Source organism: Sus scrofa, chromosome 4 (assembly GCF_000003025.6).
Source record: "Sus scrofa isolate TJ Tabasco breed Duroc chromosome 4, Sscrofa11.1, whole genome shotgun sequence".
Lineage (NCBI taxonomy): Eukaryota > Metazoa > Chordata > Mammalia > Artiodactyla > Suidae > Sus > Sus scrofa.
This window is the reverse complement of record NC_010446.5, coordinates 85298754-85316610: the sequence shown is the minus strand read 5'-3', so window position 1 is coordinate 85316610 and position 17857 is coordinate 85298754. Positions and strand designations below refer to the sequence as shown.

At 46.0% G+C, this 17857-nt stretch overlaps 1 protein-coding gene across 3 annotated transcripts in view; it reads right to left on the bottom strand.

Moving 5' to 3' along the window:
* RXRG (retinoid X receptor gamma) overlaps nt 1–17857 on the bottom strand; it is a 198804-nt gene that overhangs the window by 40506 nt on the left and 140441 nt on the right. Inside the window, 1 exon segment of one of the 3 annotated variants that reach the window (NM_001130213.1) lies at nt 7678–7896. The exons of the other annotated variants lie outside the window; for them this stretch is intronic. Within the exon segment in view, the coding sequence (NP_001123685.1) occupies nt 7678–7726 (49 nt within the window). The 5' untranslated portion in view covers nt 7727–7896. 3 annotated transcript variants of the gene reach the window in all.

The window sequence follows — 17857 nt, the reverse complement described above, 5'->3', positions numbered from 1 at the left end:
CTGCTATGTGCTAGGCCCCATGCTAGGCACCACAGATATAGCAGTCCCTCAGAGGCCACTGTGGGTTCCATTCAAGCTTCAAACTGACTCAGAGTTGTCGGAAGGGCAGAGATTATCCCCATTAGACAGATTAGGAAACTGAGGTTTAGAATGACAAAGTGCTTGCTGTGAATTATCAGAGACCTAGAATCTGAGTCTAGTTTAGCATAATTCACCAACCTTTCTGCATGTAATTAATAGCATTTAGCTCGCATGCCACCCTCCCCATCCAGGACCAAATTTGAACCTTGCTGGTGCAGGTGGATGTTGTGCTACCCCTAACACATTCAAGGCACCAGGGGATACGGCAGCAGGGGCTCTACTATCCAGGATAGGCGTTCTGTCCCTTTAAACCAGTTCCATGCACTGGTTACATCATGCACCAGCCAGTCCACCAAGACAAATGCCATGGAATGCTTCAGGAATTTGCTGAGGGTGCCCCTTCTTGCCCCTTGTTCCTGAAATCCTTGAACACCAATTCTATCCACACCCAGCTCTTGAACCCATGACCCCAATCCCTTTCTCTGTAGACTTCTTAGTCACGGATGCTCTCCCTTGCCTCTAAATGCACTGTCTTCTAAAGACTGCCATCATCATAAAATACAGTGAACCATACCTTTAGTGCAATGTTACCCCTGGGTAATGGACATAGTATTATTTGTCCTTCGGTTCTAAGTGCCTAAATTCCTTGGATCCACTCACTTAACCTCAGCCCCAAGAAACATTTCCAGGAAAAATTTTTCTCCAAATGTCCTACAGACTTCAGAGCTTGTAACTAACAAGTTTATACACTCCTTCAGGGCAGAGCATGGGTCTTAGCTCTTGGTGTCTTTACCACCCTTACACAAGTCAGAGGCTGAGCCAAGGTGTGCTGAATGAATGATTGACAGGCATTCCCAGAGCAGTCTGGGATATTCTCTTCCTCCCTGCGATCTCTAACTTTTGCTCTGCTCCCCATGCCGCTGGGGCTGAGAAAACACAGGTACCATGAGCTCCAAACCTTCCAAGAGACTGCTTCCCCACGACACTAGTGACCAGCCAGAGGAGGGAAAAAGAGATGCTGAGTCACAGAAATGAAACCCAGGCAACTGTCTGGAAGGAACATCCCAACATATTTATTGAGTACTTTTTTTTGTCAAGCCTCTGACTTCTTGTAAATACTTTTTTTTTTTTCTCTCCTTACAGCCACACCCCAGGGCACATGGAAGTTCCCAGGCCAGGGACTGACTCCTAGCCAAAGCTGTGACCCAACACACACCTCCCCAACGACCCGAGCCACTGCAGTCAGATCCTTACCCAGTGTGCCACAGAGGGAACTCCTTTAAAGGTTTTTTGAATTAAAGATCACCAGCTTTTCTATTTTTTTAATGTTCAGACGTTGAATCCTGAAACCCCATCAGAAATTTGAGCCTGGTCTTGAACCTAGAAACTCTTGCTGTTTCCCTCACCCCTTTCTCAGTTACAGTATCTGATAAAGGGAGCCAGGAGCCCCTGGTTATTCAATTTGCAGTTGAGGAAACGCAGGGGGTCAGGTCTCACTGAGGACATTGGCGGGGGCAGAGGGTCTCCCGGTGATTACAGGGATGGACGATCCCAGGTCACTGCCCTTGCTGCCGGATCTCATGAGTGTTTCCCTTGGAATGATTTGTTTAAATATAATTTTCTGTAACTGGCACAGAAATTCATGTCTTCTTTACTTTGCTTTGTTAGCCTCCCATAGAGCACAGCCTGCCACTTTAAGAATAGGCATCCCTCCTCTAAGAAAAACCTACCTACAAAATTTTAGCTGAGTTTAGTACCATCATCTCCAACTTTTCCAAAGTAGGAAAGAGAAACTAACTTTTATCGTGTGTTTACAATTTTCCAGGCTTTCTTTTATTGAATCCCTATACTGTGGAAGGTTAACCCTGACCCTGTGTAGTTGGTCGTACTGTTATTTTACCAAAGAGTTGGGGGAGGGGGCTCCCTGTGACTTAACCTCCCTCTACTCTTCCTTCTGCCACCCCAGAGGCCCCCGAGGGGGCTCAGGGGAACCCAGTTTGAAGGTCTTGAGCAAACCCCTCCTGCTTCCCCATGTGTCCTCATCTGTAATTGAGGGGTTGGAACAGATGAGCTGCAGGTCTTTTTTCTAACTTTAAAGATTCAGCTCTTGCGGGGATGCCAGGGGAAGAGCTAGTGTTTAGAGTTAGCATTGGGAATCACGGCTAACTGGAGGACAATCAGAAATGGTAATAAAACTTTTCCAGAATGATCCCCTAGGGGTCTCCAAACGTACTGGGACACTGCACATGCTTATGCATTAGCTTATGCACTTGACCACAGAAGATCTGAGCAGTTGTGACAGAGACCAGAGCCAGCAAAGACTAAAATGTTTACTATCTGGCCCTGCAGAGAAAACGTTGGCCAACCTGTGCCCTAGAATACAAAATTGAGTTCCATGTATTAAAATAAAGTGGGGTTGACCTGGAAATTTTGGGACTGTTGTTTTATTAGCACCTTGAAAGGGTCTAGTCCCTGGCTTCCAACTTCATTTTATTCCTTTGTTGTAATTACGAATGTTCCAAAAAAAGCATTGTGGTCCCTAAGTAAGTTGAAGAGCACTGTAAGAACTGAATGTTAGTTTGAAGTTCTATGTAATTCATCCCCCATTTGGAGCGAATCTGGGACTCCACACCCCGGCCACCTCTGCTCCAGCCTCCCCACCCCCTCCCTCTTCCCCAGAAAGCTGCAAGTTGTAAGCACAGCGTAGGGTTAAGGACAGCAGTCCTGACATCTACCTGGATTGGGGTTCTAGGTCCATTCCTTACCAGGCAGGTTATCTTGGGCAAGTTAGCCAACCTCCCTGTGGTTTGCCATTTTTGTCAGTAAGCATGGGGACAGGATAATATTGGGATCTTATCTTCTGGGGTCCTTGAAAATATTAAATGAGATGGTGTAATGCCCCTGGAAGAGGCCTTGACCTATGGTAGGTGTCTAATAAACATCAGCTATTACTTTCACTCTTTGGGGAAAATTACCAAACCAAGACGGCGGTCAATCTCATGAGTGCCACCCAAACGCAGGCATTCTAGAACATAAACTTCTTAGATTTCCCGCCCCTCTGTGTTTTCTACTTTCAAATAAGAGGAGAAAATAGCAGCTTCCTCCAAGAGCCTCTGGCATCCCAGCCACCTGACTCTGGTGGCTAAGTTCTCAGCAGATACAGAAGCTACATAATGACGGGAAGGAAGAGGTGGAGAATTTTGATTACTCTTCGCATAATTTCTTCCCCCAGTTGCTATTCAGCCCTCTATCTCTTGGTAAGATTGTAAATGTTTCAGAAAATAGTTTATACTAAATATGTTCCTTCCTAAATCTCATAAACAGTTATTCCTTCCTACATAAACCCTAACCACTTACATCCATGGTAGGTCCTTATTAGCCGCCTACACATTTGTGGAAGGGAAAAATATGTTCTGGGGCACGCGCGCACACACACACCCTCCTCCCACATCCTCATATTGCCCTCCATGCATACACGCACACATGCACACACACACACACACACACACACACACACACACACACACACAAGCATCTCCAACTCAACCCTTCCTCTCCGGCCATTCTTAGGTAAAAAGGGGAATACTCTACACAAATGATCAGAGTCAGTGGGGTAGGACTCTTGCAAATCAGCAGGGCCCTGGAAGAAGCCGGCCATAAATTCTTCAGAGGTCACTGCTGCTCCTGAGCAACTGCTAAGCTCCCCGGTTTTGTTCCTCAATGCCAGGCTGTGTCTGCAGCCCCTGGGGAGCACAGCAGCTGGCTGAGGGGTCCCCAGCCCCTCTTGGACTGTGCTGCTGCCCGAGCTTCCTGCAACAAATCTGTGGCCCACAGAAGTCATGAGAGGCAGCTCTGAATGGGCTGGACTCTGGAGCCAGACTGCCTGGGTTCAAAGCCTTGGCTGTGCCTTTTTCCAGCCGTGGGAACTTAAGACAAGTAACTGCACATTGCCGTGCCTCAGTTTCCTGTTTATCAAAGGAGTGCAACAATGATGGTTATAGTACCAACTCAGAGGGTTGTCATGAGGATAAAACAAGGTGATACTGGCAGTGCTGGCACCCAGTAAGTGCGACAGTGTGCTTCTTAACTGCAACGAGAGACGTTCCCTCTCCCTGATCTCCTTCTCACCCTGAGGATTACTGCACAATTGGATGGGAGGATTACAGGCTTTGTTTTGCCATCTTCTTAGAGGCAGCAACTGTCTCATCCAGGCAAACAAATCTCTTACTGGGCAGCTGGCAAAGCCAGGACTTGGCAGAAAAGGAGAAGAGAGGCGTTCTCACCCCCTCACATGGCAGGGCCCAGAGCCGGGAGAGTGGGCACCTTGGTGGGGCCATTGCAACCCAGCTAGTCCCTGCTCAGTGGCCAATTTGACCAGTGTCTTATTCACTGATGGGAGGGTGGACTGACATTTGGTGAGTGCAGCCCAGACACAACCCCAGGTGCTATTTCCCAAGGGTGACATTGCTTCCCTAGAGATTCTTACAAATCACAGGAGCCCTCTGTGGTTCCATTTGACTAATATCTAAAAGGGCAGGGGTTATACGCTAAATCGTTTAACATGTGCTGCAACACGCCATGCTGGGACAAAGGTAGTTAGAGGCTGCAGGCAACTACGCTCTGGTCCTCAGGTTTCCCCAGTACCTGCCGGTGGGTTCTCCTCCTCCTCCTCCTTCCCTTCCTCCCTCACTACTGCAAATTCTCAGGCAGACCTCCCTGCAGATGGGGGCTCAGTCCTTAGCTCAGTGTTCCCACCTCTTAACTGACACATGCAAACAAAACGGGAAATATCAACAGAACTACGCAAAGTAATTGTTCTCCTCCCTCAGGGATGGCAGGAAAAGTAGCATTAGAGGTAGATATTTCAACAGCCTGGATGATCCTTTCCCTCCGGCTCCTCGGCTCCTCTGCTTCTTTGATGGCCCAGCCGTTGTGTTTCCTTTTATCTGAAACCTAATTACACTAAATACCAGAGCTCTCCCAATTATGAAAATCTAAACCAGCAATGTGTGTGGGTCTTTATGGATTTAATTTTATTTCCCTAGGTTCCTAATGCATTATTCTACAGTAATGTTTGGTTTTTAAATTAATTTGCATGTAAGTACTTGGACAAAATGGAGAGGATGAAAATATTAACTTATTAAATACTAAATATATGGACAGCACACTACAGCTGCTTTTTCAAGCATTTCTCACAACCATGGTCTGGGGATGGGATTTTAAACTCCATTTTAAAGATGAGGCTCAGAGAGAGTCAATATCTTGTGGAAGGTCACACAGCTAATAAGTCAAAACCTAGGAACAAAACTCAGTGCCCTCTCTCTTCTCTTTCTGTGTGTGTGTATGTGCGCACGCACGTGCGTGTGTCTTTCATGCTCTTTTCAGTATATCAGATTGAAGGAACACTATTTTAAGTTTGAGTTGGGGACTTTTCTAAAACGGCTCCCCACCTCAACTCCACATAACCCTAGTCCTGCCTTCCTTGAGGCCTTAGTTGATACAGCCATAAAATGAGAGGGCTGAGATGCTCTCTGAGGTTCCTTAAGATATGCTACCATCCAGAAGTTCCCATTGTGGCTCAGTGGTGACGAGTCCCATTAGCATCCATGAGGACACAGGTTCAATCCCTGCCCTCGCTCAGTGGGTTAAGGACCCAGGATTGCTCCGAGCTATGGCGTAGGTCGGAGACACAGCTCGGCTCTTGCGTTGCTGTGGCTGTGGCACAGGCCAGCAGCTGTAGCTCCGATTCGACCCCTAGCCTGGGAACTTCCATATGCTGTGGGTGAAGCCCTAAAAAGCAAAAAAATAAAAATAAGAGAAAATATGCTACCATTCCCAGGATCCAGCAGGCATCCCCAGTGAATCTGGGGCTAGACCGTCTTTCTCCAGACTTTCTCTCCCTCCACCTTTCCACCTTCAACCCCTGTATTTACCCCAACTGTTGCAGAGGGTCTTCTTGGCAGTCAGGAAGCCATAACCCCACAGACCTCGGAGGTCCCGAGAATCTCACGGATAAGGATGTTCTTCAGACAACTGAACTCAGAGGGTAAAGGAAAAAGTGCTCCTCAGCTGCGAAGGGAGGGACCAAGATGGGAGCTGAGAAGGCTTTTCACACCCAGGGCCCAACTGTAAACTGGAGATCAGATGTCCAGGTCACAGTCTTGGCCACCAGTCTTACTGGGTCATGGTACAAGACTGGCCCCAGTAACTTGAACATCACCTCCTCCAGGATGTGTGTCCATGGCCCCCCACCCGCTGTGTCTTAGAGGCAACCTCCTCCTGTACCCAGTAGGGCACATACCGTGCAGTATGACGTGACCAGGGAACAGGCCTGCCCAGTACAAGTAGTAGAGACTGTATCCCACTCACGTCTCTATTACTCCATGCTTGGCCCATAAAACTATCCCAACGCACACCAAACGATCATTCATTTGCAAACCACCTGGTTTACTGCCTCCAGGACAGGGACCCCATCCACTTGCCCTCTCTCACCACGCCTCACAGAGGGTCCTACCCAGGAGAGTAGGTGAGCTCTGCTCCCAAGCCCTCCGATGAGTTGCCTGTATGTCTACACAGGAGGTGAGCAGAGCAGGGACTTTTCAGTTCTCAAGACCTGACAAGAATTTCTGCTTTGTCGCGCCTGCCAGCATCCACAGGGCAAAAGCTCTCCCTCTGGCTCCCAAGAACACCAACTACATGCCACCACCAGCTGACAGGTGAGAGGCCAGTTGGTCAGCTGTTGGTTCCATTTACCCAAAGCTGGGCGACTGTGCTGCCCTGACACTGAATCAAAGGAGCCTTGGGACCAGAGAGCCTGGGTGTTAAGGCAGTCCCCACCCCCCAGCCCAGGGAAGTGCCACCAGGCTGCTCTGCCTGGTTTGGCGATTCCACAGTCGCTTCCGGTGATGAGCATTCAAACCCCCATTCCCAGAGGCCAATCCTCAAAGTGGAAAGTGAGGGCCCTGATCCTTGAAATGGAACTGGGGGCAGCCACAGGGGAGGGGACAAGAGGCTATTAGCAAATCAAAAGGGGAGAAAACAGAGGAAGGAAAACAGGGTAGCAAATTAAAGTGCTATGTTTTCTTTTTTAAAAATCCAATTATAGGGAAATCTGCTTTTAAATAAAACAATCAGTCCCTTGTTACGAAGTATCCCAGGTCCCTTGATACAGGCAAAACCTTTTTAGACATTTTTTTTCTCTGACAAGTTGAATAAGAGGTACATCCTAGTAATGTCCCCTGACCTCCGTCCACTCTTCACACCCACACAGACACACTGGGGTATAACAATGCCTTAGTCTATCTTTGTCTCAGACATATTCCCAGGCATGTTGGTTGAGACTCTCCTTAGAATATCCCCATATCCTCCCATCTGTTCACTCATTCTGATGTGCAAACTGATCCTCACCTATGGACCATTCTCTGCCCCCTCTCCCCCTCTGCACGCGCACACACACTTGCAAGGAAACACACTATAAATGCCTCTAAACATCTATGCCCTCTTTCTAATTCAATCCTAATCCGGTTATCCGGATCTCTCCGGCTCCGCTCCGGCTCTCCAGACGGTCCACCTGGTGAAGCCGTGTGAAATACTCACCGCCGAAGCCTGTGGGAAACTTCATGAAGTGAGAATAATTTCCATACATGTTGACTCTTCAGTTCATAGTCCGCCGTGGCGCGTCTGCTCAATCGCTCGGCCTCTCCCGGCTCCGGAGCGCAGCCGGGGCTCCCTTCAACTTGGGCTAACAAGAGTGGTCATCGCTTCCTAGCAGCCCGGGCAGCTCGGGCTGGGCCAGCCCTCTGGGATTAGTCAGGAATCTGCCTCTCGATCTGCGAGTCCACATCGTGCGTTGAGCCGGCGGTGGCGGCAGCAGCTGGTGCCTGTCAGTAATCACGCATAATGCGCCGTCGCCGCCGCCGCTGCCACACTGCCACCACCGGCGCTGCCGCGGGAGATCCTGTTGCTAGTTTGATTAACTCGGGGCTGGGCTGCTGCGTGCGACTCTCCCAGCTCTCGGCTGATCCCCAGAGGTCCCTACCCGTGGCACAATCTATTATCAAGGAAGCCAATCGATGTGTGACCGCCCCGGGGGAGACGAAGGGGAGGTGGCAGGGAGGTGGGGTGGGGACTCTTTAGGTGCCTTTTCTTTGACTTGCACCTCCAAAATCAATGGGGTTTTATTAAAATGCGTTTTCTCACTGCGACTTCTATCTCTCCAGTGCACTTGGTATTTGATCTGGGAAAGGGGGTGGGGGTGGATGCCAAGAGAGAACAGAGCCCTTTCATAAGCCCGAGATTGGCCAGTGTGAGACTCCATCCCCAGCTTTGGAAAACTAAACTAGACTGGCCCTTAGATGTGGGGTGGGCCCCTCCAGATCTGGTTGCTGGAAGCATTTGTCTGCTATCTAACAGCAGACACTGAACAAGGGCAGTTAAGAGCCAGAGCTTGAACACATGGAAAACAGACAGGTAGGGAAGACAGGCGTAGTGGTCATTCTGTGATACTTTACAGGAAGGGAAGGATGCATTCACCTCATATACCACTGTCATCAGGCCACCTGTTCACCAAGCACCATGGCATCCTCACTGACAAAGAGCCTCTTGGATGGAACCAACCCACAGATCAAAACATCTAAGTATCCCTTTGATGTTTGGGTCTGCTATATAGCTTTCCTGCCAAGCCACTGCCCCGGCTATACTTGAACACCTCCAACAATGGGGAGCTCACTACCATTCCATTCCATTTCTGGACAGCTATTACCATGAGAAATTTTTAATTGAGCTGAAATCTGCCTCCTCTCTGCCACTTCTGCCCACAGATTCTAGCCTACTCCCTAGAGCCACACAGGAGAAGCCTGTGAGGTCTCTTACAGTGGGATCTTCTGAAAATTCAGGGATAAATCTCCCAAGCCTACAGTCCATCTTCTTTAGGCGTTCTTGTCTCTTTTCATTCATTTCACATATCACAGACTGTTCAAGTCTATTCACAATCCATCCTCTTTCTATGAATGTACTTCTATTTACAGAGATACGTTCGAGGTAGGGAAAGAGGTTGGCCAGACTTGGATATAATACTGCAGAGATGGCCCAAATCTTCTCCTCATGGAGTATGTATCGGGATGTATGGGGTACTATCTGCATCCTACCAGGGGTCAGAGTTATGGGCTGAGCTCTCAGGGGCTAAAACCAGGACACGGGGTTTTCTCCTGATGTGGCACAGCACACAGACAGCCACAGAAGCAATCAAACCAATGCCCCATGAGAAGAAACAATCAAGATTCAAATGTTAGGAGAACCCAGAACAAAAACTGAGAATAAAGGGTCAGATGCAGGAACAATCAGTATGACAAGGAATAAGGGGGCAAAGAGGAGGTCAGAGCAAAAGCAGGTCAGCAAGGAGGAAGAAAGATCAGGCCATCACCATGAAGAGTCTTGGTGCCTGGAGCTCCCTTGGCTGGTCGCTGGTCAGAGCATCAGTGGAGAACCAGTGTGCTCATGACCAGTGCAGAATGCACACAGAATACCATGTACTTGTTTGCAAGAGCCTCTGGGCAGCCCCACATGCTAATTCTTATAGGACCAATTCAATAAATCCCACTCCCCAAGCTGTATTCTCTCTTACATACATTCTCCATCCCATTCTTGGGCAATTGGTTTGGGAGTCAACAAGAAATATCTTCCTATATTCCTCTGATATGAAAACATTTGGATTCATTCATTCATCATACCAGATCTTTTGAGATCCTGCTGCTTTTGTCCAGTGCATTTTTATACCTCTCCCCATATCATGATTTCTGAAGATCTAATGAACCATTTTCCATATTTTATCCAACTTGTGGATAAAAACATTGAAAAGAACCTGGCAAGGACCACTTCTTATAGCATATCCCCAGAAAGTCCATTCATCAGTGCCATTGACACTGCCACTTGCGAGTTTTATGGTCTAGAGAGGCTGTACCTAAAGAGAAACCACCAACTCAGAGACCAACCTTGCTGGATACAAACCCCAAGTCCATTGCTTACAACCTCATGGTTTGGGCAAGTTACTGAATCTCCCTGAGCCTCGGTTACTGCACAGGTTTGTTGTGAGGACTAAATGAGCCAACACATATTAATCACTTAGAATGTGCCAGATACATAGTAATTGTTCAATATGGGTAAGCTATTTTGATGATGATGATGATACAACACTTTACTCCTTGTTTTCTTTTTCTCATCTGCAAAATGATTAAGCAGGATGAAATGAGTTCTAAAATCCCTTTCAACTCTAAAACTCAACACAACTTAATCCACCGCTCATCCCATAATTGTCCATTTTCTCCAGAGAGGTACCTGAAGCAAGTATCTTGCTGAAGTACAAACTAAATTTTCTATGGTATGCCTGTCAGAGAAGGAAATGCATTGCTCCAAAACAACTGGCTTTTTGGTGAACTGGTGCTGACAAGGGTTCTTCCAGGCACTCAAAAAAACTTTCTTTAGAAGGTTTTCCATAGTGCCTTCTCCAGGGTCAGTGTCAAGATAGATCTGCTGGTGGTTTGTGGTGGATTCTTTCTTCCCCTTCTGCTAAATTGGGTATACTGTCTACTTCTTTTCCTCACAGAATAAAGATGAAATTCCTTAGCCTAGCATGGAAAGGCCCCACCAACATCATCGTGTCTCAGTCTGCCTTTTTAGCTCTACAGAAGAAAGTGCCCTGGGACAGTAAAGCGAGGTCCCTCCCCCTCTGTCCAGCTGTGTGGACTTGGGCAAGTTCCGTTACTCCCTGGGGAAAACACCCACACAGAGACCTCACTGAGGTTTCTGGGTTTGGTTTTTGTTTTTTGGATGGATCAAATGTAATGCAAGTCGTGCATGTATTTTGGTTTGGTTTGGTTTGGTTTGGGGGGGTTGTTTGTTTGTTTTACACCATAAAGTTCTATACAAATACAAGGAAGTGATATTTTCTTATTTTTCTTTCTTCCCTTTCTCTGTTGGTCCCTTCCGTTCTGGCTATTTTGCTTATCGTGGGAGCATGCTATGTTCATTCTAACCTCTGCTTCATTGTTCATGCCTGTTTACCTTCTCCCAACTGTTTCCCCACATAAAATTTTCCCACATAAACACTGGGACACACAATAGGTGCTCAATAAATATTTTTGCATTAAAAAATGCTTGATATTCTTAGACCCAAAATATTCCAACCTGCTGTCTTCATGGGATACCTTCCATATGGTTTAACATTCCATTACAAGCCATAAAGTATTAAGCCTAAAGTATAAGAAATATGAATGTGGCTTTTCTTCCTAATCCACATTTTTTTTTTTTTTTGGCTTGGCACCACTGTGTCTTGTCTAAAACCATTGTTGATATAACAACCTTATCCTAACCTAAGCCCTTCCCAGACAACCCTGTGTCTCAGTCCAGTGTCTCCAGCTGGTCCTAAATTTTCATTAGGATGTCAAATTAAAAACCAAATGTTCAATGTCCATAGTGGGAATTGGCTAATTCATTCATGAGAATTCTGAGCTTACTTCTTGTCAAGGCTAATTATTTATTCCACTTAAACAATATATTCTGCTTTTATGAAAGCCATTAGTACCTTTGAGTAAATGAAATGAGGACATGTTTTCATAGTATGTTCAACACAGACTCCACATAATATCCTATATTCACTCTGGTAATGAAAGGATATAGCTTTACCACTTTTTTTTTTTTAAAGCTTTAAACCAATAGCAATAGAAAACAATATTTTTCAGCAAACATGTATGAAAAATCAAAGTTACTTATTTAGCAATTGCCAATAGGCACTGGATATAAAATTTAGATGCAAATATCTACACACTGATGCTATGGATTAATATTTTTACATTTGTATAGTACTTTACCTACCTGACAGTATATTGTCTCAAGTATTTTCCCCAATATTGACGATAAATAGGACAGGCTGTATTATCCCAGTTTTATAAATGAGGAATTTGAGACCAAGGCTGTGACAGAAGAGAAGGAAAAATAGCTACTCAAACAAATTAGATTTTGGATGTGGTCTCACAGTTAGGTAGTGACAGAAGCGAGTATAAAAACCAGGTCTCCAACTCTGACTCCCAGCCAATGTGTCTTGCACCAGACCACAATCCTTCTCTTATTAATGAGATGTTTCTATTTTATGTGAGTGTGTGTAAGGGGGAGAAGGGGTTCTATATATATATAGTTTTTTCTCTTTGCTGTCATTCCTTCATTCACTTATCATTTAGCCAACACTTATGGAGACCTTATTGTCTGTCAATCACTGAGGATGCACTAAGAGACAAGACAGATACAGTCCCTGACCTCATGGAGCTTATGCAGACTGATGGAAGAGGCAGATATCAAACAAATGGTCACATACACAAATATATCATTATTAACCCGCGATAAGTACAAGGAAAGGAAAATAATTGGATGAGATGAGACACTATAGCAGGGGAATCTAATTTCAATTGAAAGGTCAGGGCAGACTTCTTTGAGAAAATGACAGTTATACTCGGATCTGAAGGATGAGTAGGATTCAGCCAAGGGAAGAAAAGAGAAGTTGGGAGGAGCTGTGGTGTAGGTTGCAGACGCAGCTAGGATCTGGCGTTCCTGTGGCTGTGGCATAGGCCGGTGCCCACAGCTCCAATTAGACCCCTGGCCTGGGAAACTCCATATGCTTTGGGTGCAGCCCTAGAAAAGACAAAAAAGAGACAAACAAAACAAAACAAACAAAAAAAAAACATGCAATGTCAAATGTACTGCTGAACAACCTCCCATCCCGGCTTTGTCTCTCCTTCACATGCTGGTCATATTCAGAGGACTTGCCATTTGTGCCCATGGAACAAATAACCCATCTTCATTCTTCGCCTCTGCTCAGAATAGCCTTCCCCTTACTGTTCTCTGTCCAAATACTACCCGTTCCCCAAGGCTATTCTCATGAGGCCTTTTAGGTGGCTCTCTTGTTGAACCACTCTCTCCTAGACTCCCATAGTTTATGATTGGGACCCACCTTGTGTCACTCAACAGGATTAACTCCTTATGTTATTATAACCATGACTGCAACTGAACACCTGTCTCACTAGACTGCAAAGCTTAAATAACTATTCTGAGTCATTTTTGTAGCCCTAACAGTCTTTACACCAGACACATAATAGAAATCTAGTAAATGTGCAATTAGTGAATGAATAAATTTGTTGGTTATGCTGAGATCTCCTGAGGTCAACTCAGGGCACTGGACGAGAGGAGGTGGGTGTTCCTAGGTTTCAACAGTTTTTACACCCAACTTTCATTTTCATGAACTCCTTTTCCTGGAATCCCAGATTCACATGTGGATAGGCCTCATGCCAGCATTAGTACAGTACACTAGTCCTGGTGACTGAGACCCTCTGAGGACAGAAATGAGGTACCTAATTCAGAAAGAATGCTGATTACCTTTAAGTTAGAATGGTCTCAGCTATCATCAGAGACTGGGCTATTTCCATAAAGCCTGAAAAGTGTCCAAAAGCACATGCTATATCTACAAGGTGTCATCTACGGCTTAGCAACCAGTGACGTTTTCATAGCTAATTGCTCAGTCACTGGTAAAAGCAGCTGAGTTAAGTGTGCCTTAAGGGAGTGATTCCCAAACTTATCTCTGCATTAGAAGCACCCAGAAAGCTTTAAAAATTACCAATACCATTGTCTGTCTCCAGAGATTATTCAACTGGTCTGGGGCTATGGTGTGTGCTTTGAACTGTTAAGTATGTTTTTGGAATCCCAGGAGATTCTAACACGCAGATGAGTTTAGGAACTATCAACTTAAGGCAAGAGAATTTTCCTACAACAAAAGGCTAAGAAGGACCCATCAGCAGAAAATGAGAAACCACTTCCCAGGATAGTTCCAAGGAACCAATAAGATCCACTTTGCCCATCTGCTAGTACATACAATTGGGGCTTATGAACCCAAGAAGCTCTTGCTTAGAGGAGATATGGTGGCTGAGGCCATCTGCTGTGTAGACTTGCATATACTGACTTGAGGTTTGCTGGCACTGTGTTCTCAGCATGACATGCTCACACCCCACCCCCTCTGCTGTCAAAATCTTACTCATTAAAGGCACTATCTAAAGGCCGTTTCCTCTGTCAATCTTCCTATACAAATAGTACTTCCACTGCTTTCCAAAAAAAAGAGAAAAAAAAAACTTGCTTAAATATTTATTACAGTACTAGTTTAATTTCCCTTTGTATCATAACTAGTTGTTAAACCGGAATCTTCTACTTAAGTGTAGGGAGACCCTCTTATTCATCTCTATATTATCAAAGAATCTAACATTTTTTGCATTGTACACAGTCAGGGCTTGTTAAACACTTATTGAATGGATGTTGAGATTATGAACAGAAGGAGCTTTGTCCCTGCTCTTATGGGGCTATAAGCTGAGAGTTTAAGGGTAACTTATAACTACTCTTCACTCCAAACTAAATAACATTGTCATAAAAATTTCAAGGTAGAAGGAACAGTTATAGAGATGCCTCCATCTCTTGGTTCCCAGTCAAATGATGATCATAAAACCCGCCCTGTCATAAACAACTCAACCACAGCTGCAAAGCACATGGGAGCTCTCAGGATACAGAACAACTGTGATCATGCTGAGAGAAGAATCGGGCTGAGACCAGAGGGAAACATCTGGTCCCTTCCAGAGAGAGGCCAGCCATGCAAATATGGGACACTCTAATCCAGACTGGGTCCGAATCCAAGAAGTCCCAGCCAAAGAGGTGGATGTCAGCCCTAGACCTCAGAAAGGTCTGTTCAAGTCCCTGCGAAGCAGGAAAAAATGTTCCAATAGAGCCCAGGCCCCCAAGACCAGGCCACTGTCACTTGGATGCTATTGAACCAATGTGTGTTGAGCTGGCTCCTGCCTGCATGTACTCAGGTGTAGATCTGGAGGCTGCAACTCAATCACACACAGGCCAAGCAATCTATTTTCAGATCCCACTCACTCTTAGGGAAGAGGCTCTAAATATACCGACCAGTGACTGCTGGAGGCAGACGATCATGGCTGGCAGCTGAGCAGGGCGGGGCAGACAGGGACGTCAGGAAGCTCACCATTAGCCTCAGCACAACCCAAAGGCCCCACCACTTGTAGAGCTATATTTACAGAAGGGCAAGTGTCTGTTATATTTTACTGGATTTTCATTTAAGAGTTCCTGGGCATGGGCTTTGTAGGGCAGTGAAAACCACTATTTTGACCCCTTCAAAGAGCCACTGCGCAAAGCATGTAGATGCAGCAAAGGAGGACTGAGGCAAAACTGACCTTGTTCTATTCTCAGGCATTTATATCATAGGGAGGTCTTACGATTATATAAGCAATAGTAATGAAATTTCCCATAGGTATAACACCAGAGAGCCTACCACATGCTTTTATAGCTTATTTATAAATAGGCATGAGACATTGTTAAAAGCAACCAAGGGGGCTGCAGTCAGAAAAAATGTCAGATACTAAGACATGAGAGTGTATCTTGCTGTAATGATTCTCCCTATAATGGGTAAGGACTTAGTGTTCAGCCAAGACGTAGTTCTCTTTCTGCCGAAAGTCAAACACTGCATAACCACCTCTATTTCCAGGCAGCTGATCCCAAAAGGCCAGAAAGAATTTAGTTTCGGGAGTTCCCATTGCGGCGCAGCAGAAACAAATCTAACTAGTATCCATGAGGATGTGGGTTCGATCTCAGCCTCACTGGGTGGGTTGGGGATCTGTTGCTGCCACGAGCTGTGGTGTAGGTCGTAGATGCAGCTCAGTGCCCACATTGCTGTGGCTGTGGTGTACGGAGGACAGCAGCTACAGTTCCAATTTGACACCTAGCCTGGGAACTTCCAAAAATAATAATAATGATAATTTAGTTTCAGAAGGAATTGCGTGAGAGCTATATTTACCACCAGCATTTAGGTAACTGTCCAGTAGCAAAAATGAATAGAAATAGCTAAAGACAGAGGAACAGTTGATTCAGGGCAGGAGGAGAGGGTGGCACAAGGGAGGTTTTAAGTCAGAACGTTGAGCAACATCAGACAGAGTTTGAGTAGCTTTTGTATTTAATTATATTAGCTCTAGAGGAGATAGTGCCAGTTTCACTAGTATCAACCATGGAAAAAGCCTGGCTCTAAGACAGTCCCCCTGCGGCAGGGTTGCTCAAAGGGTCCAGGCACATCTGAGTCAGACTTATGTCAGGGGGCCTGTTAAACACAGAGATTTCTGGGCACGGCCAGGACCCTCTGAATCAGAATCTTTAGGGCCTGGACATATGCCTTTTTAACGAGATCCACAGGTGATTCCTATGAGCAGAGAAATTTGAGATTCACAGCCTTATAGAACGGTATCTGAGAAAAGGCCAGATCTCTCTCTTTTTTTTTTTTTTTTGTCTTTTGTCTTTTTAGGGCCACGCCCACCAGCATATGGAGGTTCCAAGGCTAGGGATCTAATCGGAGCTGTCGCTGCCAGCCTACACCACAGCCATAGCAATGCCAGATCTGAGCCACATCTGTAACCTATAGCACAGCTCACAGAAAAGCCGGATCTTTAATCCACTGAGCGAGGCCAGGGATCGAACCTGCAACCTCATGGTTCCTAGTCGGATTCATTTCCACTGGGCCACGACAGGAACTCCCATATCTTAACTAGTCATGTCTGCCTACTTTTAGTGTGAGATTATCCACTGGCACCTTCTGTTACTCTGTATGAATGAATGCCTTTTCACAACCTAACTGACCTCCTAAAGGCATGGTTCTTAAGTAATGGAGTCAAACTTGGGAGCCAAATCTTCTAAATTCTGTGCTCTTTCTACTATGTTTCACTTTACCCTGGAGATGCAACACTTGAACTGTCCAAACTTCTGTCCCCAGCAAGCAGGAAGCCCAGCCTCTGGTCCGATGAAAGTTCTGGAAAATGGGTTGAGTACAGGGGTCACATGGGAGTGAGGTGGTGCTGACCTGCAGCAACAGGGCTTGGAAAGACTTAGTTGAGAGAAATCAGCCCAAGAGATAAGAAAGGGTTCAAAGCTTTTACTACCCAAAGGCCCGAGTAGAAAGGCACCACCTGGCCAAAGCAGATCCGGAAGATCTCCAGTGAGAGAGAACTGACCAAGAGAAACTGAAGATTGGCAGGGAGAAGGGGCAAGTCTAGAAGCCGTGTGCTGATGCAACGGCATGCGGAGAGGAAGGCTTTGCTGGCTGCTATGACTTCACCCATCAGCAGCTGTTAAGGATGCAATGCTATTTCTGAAATCGCCCAAATATCAATGACTCTCAAGGTGGAATTTCAGACACAGCAGCAGCCTGGGGCACCGATATTTAGGGACTGGAGCCTTTCTGACGCCCAGTCAAGACCTCTGTGTGAGCTGCTATTGCCCCCTCCCCCTTGGCCCACGGGGATGCACTTGGTCTAGCCCTTTGCCAGCCTCAGCCAGCCAAGATTGGAAGGACTGTGAAATCAGAGATGGAGAAGGCAGCAGCAACAGAGAGGACTTCCCCTGACACCCTGGCAGATAAAAATACCTCCCAAGGACTTCAGGCCACCAAAAACAAAATAAAAGGGGGGGGGGTTCAATAAATCCAAAAAGTAGTTCTTGAACATCCATTATGTCCCCAGTGGTTTGAGGGGCTGGGATATACCCTGTCAATTCTTCAGGGAGGTATCAGTCATGCCTGGTAATTAAGAAAAGCAATCATGATGAGTGCTAAAAATTAATCACCCTTTCTCCATTGAAGGGCGGGCAGAAGACTGTTTGAAAACTTCCATTTATTGATCAGTTTGCCAGGGGA